Below are 18,103 nucleotides of genomic sequence, written 5' to 3'. Positions count from 1 at the left end.
CATCAGGAGGAGACTGAAGAACTAAGAAAAATTCTTCTAGAAAAGAAAAATCTTGGCAGGAGGAAGAGAAGGCATAATGGCTGTCTTCAAGTATGTGAAAGGCTTTCTGTCTTCTGGAGGAAGCATTAGGCTTTGTCCTTTGGCCTCAGGAGGCAGAAAGCAATAGAACAAGAGACTGGGCCTATTGGCATAGGAAACTCCTAGATAAGGGTGAACCCTTACCAATGCAGGTTGGCACCTTCTCCATGATTCAGAGTCTTTTTCTCCCCTCAATAATATTTTCTTTTCCAATTACACATAAAGATAATTTTTGACATTCATTTTTGTAAGATTTTGAGTTCCAAATTTTCTTTTCCCTTCCCCAGATTGAAGCAATCTGATATAGGTTATACATGTGCAGTCATTTAAAATATATTTCCATATTTGTGACTCAGATTAGTGTAGTGATTTGCCCAGAATCACACAGTCTGAATGTATCAGAGTGAGATTTGAACCTAAGAAGCAAGTAGAATGAGGAGAAATATGTCTAAATTGCTGAGAGTCCAGTTTAGGCTTAAAGCTGTCTATAACAATTAGAGTTAACCAGAAGTGGAAATTAGTTTTCTTTGGAGGTAGTGGGCTCTTTTTTCTCCCTTAAAGTCTTTAGATACTGGATGACATAGGTATAGGTTGGACTAAATGGCCTCCAACCAACTGAAATTCTGTAATATGTGGAAGCGACACGTATTTAAAGAAGAGCTCCCTTGTGGCCTTAAACATGGTCTCCATCTCTAAGAGAACTACAATCTTATTGATATATTGTCTGGTGTAAACAATCAGTAAGTTTCAATGTCGATGTTAATGAAATGTAACTTAACAAGAAAGTCCTATCTGTGTATGGGCATGTGTGTTTGTGAATACAATTAAATCAGTTAAATCCACAAAAAAGGAAATGGATTTTCACCTTCCTTCCACTATAGTAGTGACTACTTCATGAAATGCATTCATGTTTCAAATGAAGAAATATACTCACTCATCATGAACAATGGTGGGCCCATCCCTTGTTAAGGCCTCTTCTTTGATGACATTGATAAGTTCAAAAGTACTGCTTATTGGGGCATCTGGATTGGGCCACTTGGGACACTGGAAGTGTCGGACTTCTAGGACGTAGTCATCCTAAAATCAAGATGAACAGATCAAAGTTTATCCATTTAATCCAATGCTCTACAGTTTCAACAGCTTGCTTCAGGAGAGAACAAGAACTCTGGCAAAGGCAAAAAGAAGCAAACTCAGGACACTAGTGACTATCTAGGGCTCTAGACCACTGCCATACCCTAATTCTATCAAGAAACCAATAAGTTATAAGAGGAGAGAGCTTCTTGTTGAGATATAATTTTTCAGACTTTTCAACAAAATACAAGGGCCCTTCCCTTGCCTCCTTGTTTAACCTATTAATGGGATACAAAAAAGAGGGGTAGAGAATATTCTGTCATAGAAGTAGTAGGCTCAGGGTACAGAAAGAAATATTTACAGAGGGGGGCTAATGCAATATTTGTTTCACTTCTACATCTTATTTATTACAAGGATTTTTCTTTTCTTTTATTTTTTTTAAGGAGTTTTGGGGAGGTTGGAGGGAAAGAAAATAGATTTGGTTGTTTATAAAGTTCAAAGTAAAAGTCATTTATTTAAAGTAAATAAAAAAATGGGAGGGTGGGTCATCCCTTGATGGGTTAAAAGAATTCTAAGTGTTCACTTAGTTCTCTGTTTTCTTGCTTGGCCTTGACCTCCTGTAAAGGAACTCCAATCCTAATGCAGAGGGGCATCCACTCTGCGGCCTCGAGTCTCTAAGAGTTAGCCAGGGCACTGGAAGGCCCAGGGACTGGTCACCGACAGTTTGTGGGCCTTGCTGCCTGGGCTCTCAATCACACAGACCTAAAGAAATCCTTGACTTTTGCTTTTCTGAAGCTGATGTTTCCAACATCAGACAGAGCAGGAAGAAGCTCCAGCCAACTGTTTGTGTAACTAGGCTAAGCATGCTCCTTTATGTCTACTGCACATGATGAGGCTGCACTCAGCTTGAAAAAAAATATCATAAAGATTTCTTTAAAGGTAAGGGAAATTAAAAATAAGCTCGCTTAATTCTCCCAAAAAGTGTGCATGGAGGCAGGGGGTGGGAAGCCTCCTCATTTTGACAGTCAATGTGACTTGGAAGGCCAATCTGGAGGCCTGCCAGCAGCCCACTATCCACTGCTCTGGGGGGCTTTACCTGTGTTGCTTCGAGGATAAAGTCATGGATGATGATTTGCTCTTCGTTAGAGAGGCACAATCTGTCTTTGCTAATGAGGGTCACCGTAAAGGCCTCACAGTTCATGGATTCTTCCCGACTCGGCCAATACACAAACTCGTCTTCTGCCTAGGGGAACAAAGTGCATTTTACCAGTGAGCACGAGACATTTGATTTTTCTTGATCATAACCAATATCTTCTGTTTCTTTCTCTCTGCCTTTCTCCCCTCCCTCCCTTCCTTTCTTTCTTCTTTCCCCTCTTCCTTCCTTCCTTCCTCCTCCTCCTCCCCTTCTTTTCTATTTAAATAATCAATTCAAAATCTGAATTCAACAGACATCTACTATGGTCCCAGACGCTAGGAAAGGCACTGGTTTTCAAAGGACAAAACAGTCCCTCTCTTCAAGGAGTTTATTTATTTTGTAGAGGGAGTGGGGAGGATGGGAAAGGTAGAAAGGGAAAGAGTGCTAATAACTGAGGGGATCAGGAAAGACTTCATGGAGGAGATGGTACCTGGGTTGTATTTTGAAGGAAGCTAAGGATTCTAAGGGGCATCTGGGTGGCACATTGGATAGGTCACAGTGCCTCAAATCAGAAAGACCTGAGTTTAAATCCAGCATCAGACACTTATTAATTGCATGACCCTGGATTAGTCACTCTACCCTGTTTGCCTCAGTTTCCTCATCTGTAAAATGAGCAGATTATCTTTGCCAGGATTATCTTTGATCCATTATCTTTGCCAGGAAAATCCCAAATGGGGTCCATGAAGAGTCCGAATGACTGGAGCACAACAACAAGGATCCTAAGAGCTAGGGATGAGAAGGTGGACTTTAGATTACTACTTGTATAAATCCATCATTCTTCCTATAGGATCAAAACTTTAGATATTAAAGGTCCCTGAATGGCAGGATCCTGGATCTAGAGCTGGAAGTGGTGTTAGAAGCCATTGAGTCTAACTTCTTTATTTTAGAGAGGAGGAAATTGTAGCCCAGAAAAGCTAAGTGAGTTCACATGCTAGGATAGGTCAGCATATGGCCATCTGAACCAAGACCCTTTCATTCTAAAGTCAGTGATTGAATTTCTATTGTACCACAGAGAACCTCCATGATCCCATATCCTCATTTTTTTTTGTAGGAAATTGAGACTCCTAAGTGTTTTATGGAATTTGCCTAAGGGATGTAGGTAATAAGTGATAGACCTAGATTTGAACTCAGATCTCTTGACTATTTTACACTACATTATTCTATCTATAGAATTTATACAGGGTATACTTATTTCATTCATACCTATCTACCCACATACCATATACACCAGAAGATACATAGAACATTGAGGAGTGCCAGGTTCAGGGTACCTGGATTCAAATCCTGGCTCTCTGCCACTAACTCTCTATAAACCTCTATAAAATCAGGGGGTCAGATTAGAGGACCGCTCAATTCACTTCCCTACCTAAATCTATCAACCTTTGGGCTTATGTAGCAAAGTATGGAAGGCTAAAGTTAAGAGAGTGACTGCTTGGTCCTGTTATTTGTGATCTTTGAGAGTGGGTTGCCAACTAGGGAACTCGTTGGTAAATAAAGTAATTGCAGAAGTGGGTAGTTTTTTTTTTTAATCCCCAATGTAGGTAGGGGCTAGGCTAGTGATGTCATTGATATAGGACATTCATAGATGAGGAAACCTGGGCTGCCTGTGTGGACTGGCACCTCAAGTCTGAATAAGGGAACAAGGAGAGGTTTAAGTGATTTGCCTATAATCATACAGCCCACATGGGTAGGAGGGACACATTGAACACAGGTCAATTTTGGTTTTGAGGGCAATGATCTATTCACAATTTTATGCTGCCATTCACTCTCAGTGTAATAAAGGAAAATGACAAATATATAATACACATTGAATTGCTCCAAATCTTGCAGATTTGTTTGGAAATTTTCCCAAAACGGCTTGGCTTCTCCCAAAACCCTTTGGGGCTGACATGCATCATGTCCATAGGAATTCAGGAAGGTAAAAAAAAAAGGCAACAATGTACCCAATCAAGAGAACTTTGCTTCATCCTGCACTTGGGAATTAAAAATGAGCCAGTGGCCCAATAACACTCATCACCCTTTCATGTTTCAATAGCTTATTGCCAAATCCACTTTATTTTTAAAACTCAGCATACGGGCTGAGACAGATCAGAGATTGAGCTTGGTCTGTACAAAGGCAAGAACTGTCATAGAATCAATACTGATTGGCCCAGCAAATGCAATGGGGGATCTTTGGAAGGGCGGTGAATTAGTAAAGTGATCTCTGCCAAGTTATTCCAAATGAATCAGAATACAAGTAATGTCAGGATTTCCTATCTTATTGGAAGGAATAAATGAGCTAATTGGGATAAAGGCAAGCAAAAGGGTTTGCTGTCTTGGGGGATAATTTGCAATAGTGAGCACTCTGTTCCCCCAACCCACAGACTGCCTTCCATGCTGAGAACGTACAGTTTCTTTTAAAACTCAACCTCCATGTCACCTCCTGCAGGAAGCATATTCTGGAACCTAAATTATTCTGTATTTGTATTTGTATGCTTTTTATATCAATTAATAATGACTGTTGGTTAAGCACTGACTGTATGCCAGCTTTTGTGCTGGGTTCTGGAGATAAAGTGTAATCATTTCTGCCCTCAAGAAGCTTATATTTTAATCACAGACACGAACTATGCACTTAGGAATACATAAAACCCATAAGCAGATAAAAAGTAGCTGGGGAAGGGAAAGCCATAGTGTCTGGAAAGACCTCATGGACAATGTCACAAAGACTGAAGGAATTCAGGGACTCCAACAGGTGGCACCAAGGAAGGAGAGCGTTTCAGGGACAGGGGACCAACAAGGAATCAGCATGGAGTCTGCAAATAAAGTGTGAGCAGAACATGAAGAACATAAGTCTGACCAAAATGCAGTTTGTGGCAAGGATGCCTCCTGGCAGGGTGATGGTATCTCTGAGAGTAAAAGGGGTAGTTGGAAGAACAATGGGGTTTGGGGCAGAGAGGGCAGGTTCTTTGTGCCTACAGAACACTGAGTCTGAAATACTCACTAGACATCTGGTGATGTAGGTTTAGGACACAAGGAAATTATATATTCTGGATATCTATCCAGCCTGGATATCTAGATCAGTGAGTCTTCTAAGTGAAGATGATCATGGAACCCATGGGAGACTATGAATTTCTCCTGAAGAGAACATAAGCTCCTTGAGGAAAGGAACACTTGTTTTTGTAATCCAGCATCTAGCATAGTACTTGGTACTTAATAAATGCTTGTTCTGGGGGCAGCTAGATGGTGCAATAAAGGAGGAAGGAAGGAAGGAAAGGAAGGAAGGCGGGAAGGAAGGAAAGAAGAAAAGGAAAGGAAGGAGGAAGGGAGGGAGGGAGGGAGAAAGAAAGGAAGGAGGAAGGGAGGGAGGAAGAAAGAAAAGGAAGGAAGAAGGGAGGGGAAAGAGAAGGAAGAAGAGAGAGGAAAAGGAAGGATAGATCTGAAGTCAGGAGGATCTCAGTTCAAATCTACCCTCTCATACTTGACACTAGCTGTGTGACTTGAACAAGTCACTTAACTCCAATTATCTCAAAACAAAACAAAACAAAACAAAACCCAAAAGCCTAAAGCTATGTTCTGTGAATGATGAGTGATTAAATGAGATGGCAGAGGCAACTGTGGCATACGCAGAACCTGAAATCACAACAAAAGGTGTTTTTATAATAACCTGGAGATTAAGCTGGTGTCCCAACTAGTTCCTTTTTAAGAAATAGCCTGAGTAATCAGGATGGATGTTGTTTAGGACAGACTAACATTTGCCTGTGGGAGAACAGAGGGAATAAAAAACTGCCATCTAAACTCCCTTTCAGTCATCTCGTCGTATCTGACTCTTCATGACCCCATTTGGGGCTTTCTTGGTAAAGATAATAGAAGGATTTGCCATTTCCTTCTCCAGCCCATTTTGTTATCAAGGAACTGAAGCAAACAGGATTAAGTGACTTGCCCAGAACCACAAAACCAGTAAATGTCTGAGGCCAGATTTGAACTCAGGAAGATAAATGTTCCTGACTCCAGGCCCACCACCCAAACTCCTTCTCCCAATGTACATTGGCTCAGTGGATTGCTGAGAATAAGGCCCGATTCCAAAACTAGCAGCTTCTGGGCTGATTATTACTGAATAATAAACTAAAGCTAACAATGTCAGTGATTCACAATTATATACTCTGCTAAGATTACAAAGTTCTCTGCTCACAACAAAGTTACTTAGGAATAGTCAGTATAACTTATTAATCCCATTTTACAGATAAGAGACTTAAGGATCATAGAAATCAATAATAATAATAATAGCTAAAATTTATATTGAGTTTTAAAATTTGCAGAGTGCTTTCCAAATATTATTTTATTTGATCCTCACAACCACCTTGGGAGGTAGATGCTATTGTCCCCATTTTATAGTTGGGAAAAATGAGGCATGCAGATGTTGGGACTTATTCAGGGGCACAGACCTTGAAGTGTCTGAGGCTGGATTTGAATTCAGATAACCCTGACTCCAGGACCAGTGCTCTACCCACTGTGCCAACTAAATGCCTCAGTCAAATTCATGAACTGGCCTAGATTGCACAGCTAGTAGGCCTATGTCTCCTATAAGATGGGATTTGAATCTCATTTTTGGGGCTTCAGGTTCATTGTATGTATATATAAATACATAATACTGCCTTTTAGAGCAACTACTGATTAGTTAAGGAAGACTAATGTCTCCAACTCAGCATGCAGTCATAATAAAATAGCTTTAGGTATGGAAGGAGTTTTAGAAGTCATCAAATTTAATGCCCTAATAAATAGGGCATTTAGAATGCCCTTTAGAATAAAATGAGGCTTCATAGCATTAAAGTGATTTATCCAGGGTCACACAGCTTGTAAAAATCAGAGGCAAGATTAGAACTCAGATTTCCAACTGCAGCACTCTATCTACTATTTCATCCAACTTACAGATACAACTCAAAATTATAATTTGCTTAAGCAGCGATCTTCTAAAAAGCCAATCAGTTAAAAAGCTGAATCAATGTGATTCAGGTCACTTCCAATAGACCTGTGATGGAGAGAGCCAGCTGCATCTAGAGAGGGGATCGTGGGAGATGAATGTAGATCACAACATAGTATTTTCACCTTTTTTTGTTGTTTGCTTATATTTTGTTCTTTCTCATTTTTCCCCTTTTGATCTGATTTTTCTTGTATAGAATGATAACTACAGAAATATATATATATATATATGTATGAATGGCACATGTTTAACATATATTGAATTATTTTCTGTCTAGGGATGGGATGAAGGGAAGGAAGAGAGAAAAAAATTTGGAACAAAAGGTTTTGCAAGGGTGAATGTTGAAAACTACCTTTGTATGTATTTTGAAAAGAAAAAACTATTACTAAAAAAAGTTAAAAAAAAACGCTCAGGGCAATTTATCTCCCAGTGGTTTCTGGCATAGGGTGAGGAAGTAATGAGAAGGTCCCTGTGTTGTTGTTCAATCATGTTTAAGTTTTTATGATCCCATTCGGGGTTTTCTTGGCATAGATACTGGAGTGATTTGCTTCTCCCCTCCTACCCCCCCCAGATCATTTTATAAAGGAGGAAACTGAGGCAAACAGAATTAACAGACTTGGCCAGAGTCATATAGCTTGTAGATGTCTGAGGTCACATTTGAACTCAGGTCCTCTTTGCTATATCCAAAGGGGAAAGCCAATAAGGAAGCAGCAGAAAGCCATGCGCAAAACAATTCTATTATAAAAGTTTCCTTTTTGTCCTATTACATCTCTTTGTCTGGGAATGATTTTAGTTTAATTACTTAAATGAGACAGAAAATCTTTCTGGCCCATACGGCTGGGAGTGGAGGGGGTTAAGACCAACAGTATGGGATGGAAGGGTCAGGCAGGCCTTTGGTCTCTGCTTATCAGCTCTGTGACATCTCTCAGTACTGCAGGTGACCCTCTTGCACCTCGATTGGCAGAGGGGCTGCTGATCAGTACTGGTAAAGACAATGTCCTTACATTCACCAGTAAAATCTAAGCTTGTAAAAAAAAAAAAAGTTTTTTTAGGTAACAAATAATTAGATCCTATTATCCCAGTCATATAGGTGGGGCTCAGGGGAAAGGAAGGACCATGGACAGAGACTGGGTTGTTCTGCAGTGCCAGACATCCAGAGCTGTCCAGTGAAGGCCAAACAAAAAGATGACAAACTAAATATTTAATCCAGATGTTCAGGTGTCTGACAACTTTGGCACATTCTGCCCCAAATTAAGCCAAAGCAGATCATGGACTTAGTTCTTTGACTTGCTGCTTATGATCTGTAATTTCCATAGTTAGTCATCCAACATGCATTTATGAAGTACTTGTTATATGTCAAGGTCTTTTCTCTTTATACTAAAAATATGGCCATATTTGAGGAAAGTAGCACTAGGAATAGAATCTTTATTGTAAATCAGTCAGATCAGTGGCTTCTAGGTTAAACCAGGGGGTGGGGTAGGGGAGCAGATTCTTTTTTGGCCTGCAGCACTAGGAAACCTTGAGTCAAGATACTGGTTCTATGGCTCCAACAGAGAAGCATTAATACCCTGCTCCAGGTAATTCCTTTTAGCCATCAATTCCCAGAAGGCCAGGGCTTTGTACCTGGTGACACACCAAGAGGCTCCAAAGTGGATCTGGAGGAGCACCTTCTTTGCTAAGGGATAGAGCCAGAGTCCTGCCTTAGCTAACCAATGGATGCCTTCCCAACCAGCCTGGCCCAACAGCCTTCAGCACCCAGCCAAGCAGAGCGGACCCTGCTGCCAGCTCATTTGGAACCTGACGCCCCAACTTTGGGCTTCAGATCCCCCAGCTCTGTTTTCATCCTATCGTGCCCGGCAGACATCAGAACTCCAGCAGAACGCAACGGAGGAAAGAAACCCCTTCCTACTCTCTGGGAAGCGAGTCAAATGCATGTCATCAGGACTCATGCTCTCAGCCACATGCTCCTCTTTGGGGAGACTCAAGACTCTTTCTGATCTCATAGTTCTCACGGTCATTTTAATGACCTGCTGCTACTTCTTAAGGCAGAAGCAATTCTAGAGTAAAGTATACCTGTCTTATCCATGAGGATTACAATATTAACCCTGTCACTCTATGCTCATATCACCTAGCTTTTATATATAATTAGGACTTTTTTTTAAAGGTTTTGTTTTGTTTTAGTTTAGTTTAGTTTTAAAACTATTTTCCTGTATTATAAAAGGAAAGCTATATATGGATCAGTTTTTTAAAAAAGCACTCAATTTGGAGTTCAAATCTTGCCTCTGCTACTCATGTCACTTTGTGCAAGTCCCTTAAATATCTCTGGACCTCAGTTTCCTTATTTGTTACATGAAGGTGTTTGATTTGATGGCTTCTTTCAAGTACAAAACTATGATTCCGAATGAATACTCCATGAGGTAAGTGCCTCACGAATTATTAAACCTTTGGCTGTGGTAGAAACACTGTTGTATTTAAGCCAGAAAATCTAAGTTCAAACTCCAACTCAGCCCTTTTTTACCTGCGTCACTTTGGACAAGGAGCTTAATGTCTCTCTGCCTCACCTATAAAATGAGGCACCTGGCTTCAATTCAATGGCCTTTAAGAGCCCCTTCCAGCTTTAAATCTATGACTAGCTATGACCTCTGCTTTGCACATGAGAAAACAAGGGCCTGGGGAGGTCATTGATTTGTGGAGGGTCATAAAGTAAGAGGCCCCTTCACTCTCACAATCTGCCTCTTACTTTGGTCCATGGGGAGGAGGATGGAATAATGTATCAGAAGAACAGAGAAGGTTATGTTCATAGCCCTCCCTCTACAGATCCGCTTCCCTCTCCCCAACCCATCCCTCCTGTCACCTCCTACTGGAAAGTCGGAGCCGGGATGCGAGTCTACCATGTCACGCATTTATACTTGTACTTTCCATGAAAATAATTTATGCTTGGAACCATTCCTGCTCTGAAGGGATGAGTGTGTGACAGCTCTGTAAAAGGAGGCATGGAGCAATTAAATAATGCCTTCAAAATCACCAGGAGCAGAGTTAGGAAAAGAAGCAGGATTCTATTCCATGGTTCAAAGATCTCTGTCTCCTTCCTTGGCAGAGCACTGACAAACATCAGGCATGAGACATCTGTGGGGTGAACCATGACAAGGATCAATGGAGCTCAGTCTTAGGGCTGGAGGGGATCCCAGGGGCTGTCTGTAGCCGTCTTCTCATTTCACAGATGAGGAAACCCAGGTCCAATGTCATATATGTAATGTCAGAGGCAGATTACTTGTTTAAACTTTAAAATTCAATACAATTGCATAAGCATTAATTAAGAGCTTGTTATATGCTACAAAGGCAAACAATGAAAATAGTTTGTACCCTCAAAGAGCTTATATTCTGTTAGGGCAAAGGGCCTTGGAGAGTTATCAGAGGTTCTGTAAACTTGGATGGGGAAAAATAAATAAGATCTTTATTTTGACTAACTTCTAGCTGCTGAATTATGGCATGTCCTTTAATTATTTAGAAACATTATTCTGAGAAGGAGTCCCAGGGCTTTACTGGATTTCCAAAAGGGTTCATGACACCTCCCTCAAAAGGCTAAGAACCCTTGTGTGAGGGGAAATATATATATATATATACACACATGCATATACATATATATGATGAAAAAACATAAAACATCCATGTGTATATTTGCATATATGTGCATGTATGTGTGTGTAGGTGAACAGGGAGACTGAGAAAGGCCTCAGTTGGATGACCTTGGAGATGATCAAATCCAACATTCTCCTTTTATAAATGAAAAATGAATACTCAGAGATAGGAAATGCCTATGCAAGATCTCATGGCTGAGTCTCATAGAGAACTAAGGATTCCAGAAGACAGAAGTGAAAGGGGCATGTAGGACCACCTATACAAAGGTATGAAGTTGGGAGATGAAGGATGGGAAAGAGCAAGAGACCAACAGTTAGCAGTCATATAGAGTACACAAGGAGGAATCACGTGAAATCATTCTAGAAAGTGCAGTTGGAGCCAGCTTGCAAAGATAGCCAAGAAGTTCCATGGCCCTGTCGCTCACGGGCAGCCACCATCACACTTTCCTTACCAAGCTCTGGTTGTCTGGCAACATGACGATGATCTGTGCGTTATGATCCCATATCATCCGCCAGAAGTCTTTCGTGGTATGCGGCAGAGGGTGCTGGGTTATGATGTACTCGTTGCTCCTATGATAGCCCTTTAATGGGGAAGGAAAAGATTCCACAGTTGACACCTGCGTTCTTCCTGACACAGACAGTTCTGTTGAGAGAGCGCTAATGGGTTTGCAAAAGGCAGTCTTTGGAAATAGACTTTTGCTAACACGCAGGCACTTTCCCCTCCAGCTCAGTTTTCATTGGCAATTCCCTCGGCTGCTTTTGCTTAACACTAATTTCAACATTTATTCAAACATGTGGAAGGGTGAAATTAACAATCAAAATGAATTATCTTAAAAATAACAACGGAAAAGAGCTCATCCTGACTTTTGAAAGACTTCTGAGTCCCCAACTCCTGAGCTGCCTTCACTTCAAAGTTCCATACCCCAGAAATAAAAATGCTTTCCTCCAGCATTATGGGAACCAGGAATTCAGCCAATATTGGGACCATTTTCTTAACCCTTTCTGGTTTAATTGATTTTATTTGTAATTACTTATATATACATATATAAGTAATATATCCAATATATATATTACTTGCATATATATGTATATATATATGCTATATATAAAATTTATAATTAAGAGTTGATGTCTCACCATGATGTAGGATGCATTTATGTAGTCTGTTCCTTTCGTTCCAGGCAAGGGTGCGAGCCCTACTCTAGCACGCTCAGCTATGGTGGGAAAACAAAAACATCACATCATTGTTATACAGAATAGAGCTACTGAACCTCTCTGACTCTCAGTTTCCCCATCTGTTAAGTAGGGTGTTAAACCCGAGGACCTCTGAGATCCTTTCCAGCTTGGAATCTATGATCCTTCCAATCAAAGTAAGTGAAGACTTGAGTGATACAAACTTGGCTAAAATAATTTGCAGAATTTCACTACTTAGAAACTTGAAGTAAACAAAAACTAGAAATCCATTTAGGTCATAGATTTAGAGCTACAAGGGAGCTTTAAAGGTCATTTGGTTCAACTCTCTCATTTTACAGGTGAGGAAGTAAAATGACTTGACCAATGTCACACAATTGGGTGTGATTTCAGACCCAGACCCAGCATTTTTGCTGATTCTTTATACCTTCCCCTCAATTGTATTATAGATTATTGATTTTTAAATTTTATAAAATAATAATTTATTTTTCCAAATACATGCAAAGATTGTTTTCAACATTCATCTTTGCAAAACCTTAAGTTCCAAAATTTTTCTCTTTCTTCCTTCCTCCTGCCTCCTCTAGACAGGAAGCAATCAGACATAGGATAAATTAGATTATTGATGTAGAGGTGGAAGAGACAGGGGAAACTGCAAAATCCAACCCCTTTCTTTTACATGAAAAGTTCAGTGACTTGCCTAGGGCCATAGAGTTAATAAGTGTCTAAGGCTGGATTTGAACTTGGTTTTGTCAGATCTTAATGAATGCTACCACCTGCTTATGCAGCCTAGCATCCAGTTGTTTTGGGAAGGTAGCTCTGACTAGAAAAATCTTGATATTTTCCCCATGGTAGCAGCTACCTCTCCATCAGAAGTCAAGGACAATCCATGACTGAAACCCCACTCCCAGTCATCATCTGGTTAACTGACAGGCTCACCTGGCACAACGGATGAGTTTCTGTTCTTTTCCTTGTTACATTCTTTCTGTGCACTAAAACACTCAACGTATTTTGCGTTACATTGTGTGACCAACTGAAAGAAAACAAAACATGATTCTGTAATCACAGCATTCATTCAACTACTTGGCCAGACTAGGGATGGGAAGATCTAAAACTGGTCAAAACCAATTCCATGTTCCTGGAGTGGTGGAGTTCCACATTTGGGAAGTAAAGAATAAGAGCTTTGTAGGCTTTCTTCCCTCACTGGACAGGGAGCTCTTTGAGGGCAGGGAATGTTTTTGCCTTTCTTTGTATCCCTGGAGCAAAAAATAGATGCTTAATTAATGCTTCTTAACTTGAGAGCAACTTGATTAGTTGACTTGCAGAATTATTAACAATAAAGAATTGGGCTGTGGTATGACCACATAGTCTGAGACCCATTTAGCTAAGAGCTGTCCAATACAGTTTCTCATCCCTTATTCCTTATCAGATTAAAAAAAAATCAGTTTAATTTCAGTGTTGATTTCATTAATTTTCTATGTCCTGTCTATTTATCACTTAGCACCACCCTACACAAAAAAGACCTTCTTTTCTAAAAAGTAATGGTAATCCCATGATGAGAAGGTGGGGGACTGGGGATGAGATTAAGGTTAGACCAGTGATTGATTACACTGGCAAAGGGAATTCTCAAGTTACTAACCTCCTTCCAACCAGCACAGGTCAGCACTTTATCTGTAATTTAGAATCTCAGAGAATGTCTAGAGTCCAACTTCTTAAACTCCATCTGAGATCTCTTAAGTGAATGTGTGATGTCCTAAAATTATGATTTATTATCAGCAAATGTTTGATTTGTACACCTGTTTATTTTGGAATCATGCAAAAATTTCTTGGGTGAAAAGAGGTCAAAAGTGGAAAAAGTTTAAGAAGTTCTGGAGTACTACAGCAATGACATGTTAAGTGACTTGCCCAGAATCACACAGCCAGCATGTATCACAAGCAGGACTTAAATCCAGGTTTTCTTGGCTTTGAGGCCAGCAAATAGTTCACTCCATCTGGGCAGGATTCTTGGATTTTTATTCTGCCTGGGCTTTTCCAGACTCTTATAAGAACCCCCTTTCTATTTGAGTTTCTGAGGTGCTCAGGGTCCCCGAAAGAACCAATTGTAAAGCTTTCCACCTGATTGAGCTAGTGCACATGCTGGATGATGTGCAAATAGTATGGATAATATAGAAAAAGGTAAGAAAAAATTACAAGAGAAGGCACCTCAAGTATTTTTCATAAAGAAATTATTCAAAGCATTTAGATGGGTTTCAAAATCTCCTATGTCCCCGCTGTTAATTGTTCAATGGACTGCCAAGTGTCTGCTTTACTAGTGAAAGAGATGGAAATACCATATGACCATAGCAAGGGTGGAGACGGAGGCAGTGCTGGCCCATTTATCATTTTCTCATCATTTGGCACCTGCTCTAATTGGCCTGGCAGTTCCATTTCTGAAGCAGAGATTCAAATGGAGGGAGCTGGTTTCTGGAGAGGATATAATCAGAGAAAGGAAAACTACCCAGATTGATCACATGCTGCCACCATCTTGACAGTATTTCAGTCTTTTACCCACTATTCCTCTGCTGCCTCTTATATATTCTTTATATATATTCACGTATGTACTCATTCTCTCTTCCATTAGAATACAAGATCATTTGGAATAGAAACTGTTCCATTCTTTGCACTTATACTCCCTAAATATAGAAAACTGCCTGGCATATAATAAGCATTTAGTGAATACTTGCTGGTGGATATTTTAATTTTAATAATATTTTACTATATATGTGTTTATTGCCTCCTGTCTCTCCTCATACACTGGAAATGCTTTTTCATTTATTTTTCAATCACCCTAAGTGCCAAGCAAAATGTATTACACATAGTATGTGCTACTCAATCAGTCAATCAATAATCAAGAAGTGTTCATTAAGTGATCACTATATGCCAGACACTGTGGTAGGCCTCAGGAGGGGGTAGATATACAAAAATGACATGACTGCTCCTCTTACAGTGGTTCCATTTTACTGGGAGAAATAACATGTACATACGCACACCCGCACATGTATGCTCATGATGTTCCAAAGTCTTATTGAAATCCTACCAGTCATGTGACACTTCCATCTCTTTGTATTTTATAATAGATTTAAGGTGAATTTAATCAATAATGGGGTTATTGTGGGGTTTGAATCCTATCTAAAAGCTTAAAAGCAAAACTTTGTGAAAAATACTTATGGCTTTATTTTTTTTTGGAGGGGGGATAATTTTGTATTAAGTTTTATTTTATTCTGATTTCTTCCTACAGGCTATTAAAGATTTAAACTATGCTATGGTTTTTCAGTATGTTATCATTTATAACAATATACCACCTCTTAGCTGTATCAAAACATAAATGTAATTATTTATTATATTTAATAATAACTGTCTAACTGCCCCTGAACTTCATGTTACATATTTAAAATATATAATTTATTTAGTAATTTGAATATTAAAATCAATATATTTAGTAATAAAAGAAAATTTGAGATTTACTATTAATACTTAACACCTACTAAGTATTTGCTTTTTATTGAAAATAGGATAAGTCATTTGTTACAATAGATTTTTAGAAAGATTGTTTTTAGTGGGGAAGGATGTAGGAATATCTACATTAGCCAAAGGTCAGCTAGGCTAGTCAAAGAGGAAAGAGGCTGGTAAATCTGATAGTTACTTGGCAAACTGACCAAAAATGTAGTTAATGATGATTCTGGTTCTTTTCTTAGTTTTTTACATTGTTAGGAAAATTGACTATTCTTTGGATGAGGTCACTCAGGGACCAGTTATTAAAAACATGATAACAACAATCTTTCCTATATGGTTTATATTACTCAGACATAGAAGTTCCTTATAATTCCCATCCTGCAATTTGGTGGGCCCTTGCTCCTTTTCTTTGCCCTCTATGTTCAACACAGTTCAAATATATCCATGGAATTTTACCGTGAACACATCAGTCTACCTAAAAATGTCCAGAGACCATTGATTTCAGGCTGGGAAAGGCCAGAAATCTGCTAGACCATTTTATTGCTGTTTCATTTTATGACTCTTTTTTAGACATTCTGCTATGAAAGGCATTACCTTGAATTGTTTTTCTAGACGTGTCTTCCCTCCCACGCCAGGGATGAGTATACTGTTGACGTAGCTATGCAGCTGATTGGAGGCGACTTCTGTCTCCTTTCCCAGAATGGCTTCCAACAAGGCATCGTGAATGAAAATGTACTGCTCCTACAAGGCAAGAGGTCAGTCAGGTTTAGGAATCATGAATTCACTGGAGACAGATGTAGAAAGATTCCCAGATTAACCCAAAATCATCATTCATTTGCTTTGGATTCTTTGTGTGTATGAATTTATGTATGTTATACACATACTTATATGTGCATATATATAAGCACATAGAAAGATATTTATATATTATACATGTATAGTACATAGATCTATTTTAAAGCTATAATATAAATATGGCAGACTATATGTATATGCTATATATGTATATAAAATATATACTCTATGATATACACATACACATATAAATTATGCTATATATTACATATAATATATATATATATATATATACATATACACAACCTTCCATATTACTTTAGAAATTTTCTCTAGTTGTTTAATCAATGCCTCTGTGACTCTGAACTAGAGAATAAATAATGCGCATTAAATATGTCTCTTATATCTTCACAACAGAGCTAGGGACATTCATAGTCTTCTTCCCCCCCCCCCCCCCTTTTTTTTCTTGTATATTAAGCTGTGAATTTCACGTTGTTCAGTTGTTTTTCATTTGTTTTTTGGTGGTGTCCAACTCTTGGTGGCCCCATTTGGGGTTTTCTTGTTAGAGATACTAGTTTGCTGTTTCCTTCTCCAGTTCATTTTACAGGTGAGGAAACTGAGGCAAACAGGGTTAAATGGCTTGTACAGAGTCACATAATTAAGAAGTGTTTGAGGCTGAATTTGAACTTGGATTTTCCTGAATTCAGGCAGGGCACTCAATCCATTGCACTGCCTAGTTGCCCTGAATTTCATGATACATACTAAAAAAGAAAAGAAAAGAAAAGAAAAGAAGGAAGGAAGGGAGGGAAGGAGGAAGGGAAAGAGAGAAGAAAGGAGGAAGGAAGGAAGGAAGAAAGAAAAGGAGATATTAAGTTTCATGTGGTAGTAACAAAACCATCTTGTGTTGTTTTGTCCCTGTTTATCCTTCTGCTCTCAATAAATCAACAAGCATTTATTAAGATCCTGTTATAGGCAATTACTGTGAATACAAACAGAATGAATAGTCCCAGCCCTCAAGGAACTCATACTTTAATGGAGAAATAAGAAGTAGATACGTAAGTTATAGATGGAATCAATACAGATAACCAAAATGATCTGATCCAAGGTAGCCTGGGAGCTGGGGCACTTGTAGTTGGGGAGAAGCAGTGAAGGCTTCAGGCAGAAGATAGTGCTTGAATAGAATCTTAAAGAAAGACAGGAAAGTTTTGAGTGTGCTCCTATCACTGATCCTCTTTTTAAAAAATGACCCTAATTACCCAGCACGTTCCATCTCTCCCAATGCACTCCAGATCATTAATGAATCAGTAATGAATAAACTCCAAGATGTACGAGGGTGGAAATGAATGAATTTAAATAAAAAGCCAATGAAATCTGAGTGGTCGGTGCCTCCCTTAATTTAAACATAAACACATTTGTGTCCATAAAATACTAGATTCAGATCTGCAAAGGACTCAGGAGATCATTGACCTCAATAGTCCCATTTCTGGACCAATGATTCTTTAGTATGGGATCATTTCTGCTGAGAATATTTTCTTTACCAAAGCAGATATGAATCTTTCAGTCTGAGTTACTGACTTTAAGTGATTGGTCCATGGTCACAGGTAGTACTATGTCAGATGCAGGACTTGAACCCAGAGTCAGAATTCAGCTGTCTGTGCTGTATACCATGATAATTAATTTTTCAGATGA

The 18,103-nt window shown here is 39.2% G+C and overlaps 1 protein-coding gene across 2 annotated transcripts in view; it reads right to left on the bottom strand.

Moving 5' to 3' along the window:
- PTPRG (protein tyrosine phosphatase receptor type G) overlaps positions 1 to 18,103 on the bottom strand; it is a 771,239-nt gene that overhangs the window by 14,982 nt on the left and 738,154 nt on the right. For both annotated transcript variants that reach the window (XM_023498086.2, XM_023498087.2), the window contains 6 exons: positions 16,214 to 16,360; positions 13,067 to 13,160; positions 12,077 to 12,153; positions 11,392 to 11,520; positions 2,246 to 2,392; positions 1,013 to 1,155 (listed from right to left, as the gene is read on the bottom strand). In XM_023498086.2, coding sequence (XP_023353854.2) covers positions 1,013 to 1,155; positions 2,246 to 2,392; positions 11,392 to 11,520; positions 12,077 to 12,153; positions 13,067 to 13,160; positions 16,214 to 16,360 — 737 coding nt within the window. The remainder of the gene's footprint in view (positions 1 to 1,012; positions 1,156 to 2,245; positions 2,393 to 11,391; positions 11,521 to 12,076; positions 12,154 to 13,066; positions 13,161 to 16,213; positions 16,361 to 18,103) is intronic.

This window comes from Sarcophilus harrisii, chromosome 1, assembly GCF_902635505.1.
Source record: "Sarcophilus harrisii chromosome 1, mSarHar1.11, whole genome shotgun sequence".
NCBI classification, from domain to species: domain Eukaryota; kingdom Metazoa; phylum Chordata; class Mammalia; order Dasyuromorphia; family Dasyuridae; genus Sarcophilus; species Sarcophilus harrisii.
This window is presented reverse-complemented; position numbering and strand designations above follow the sequence as displayed.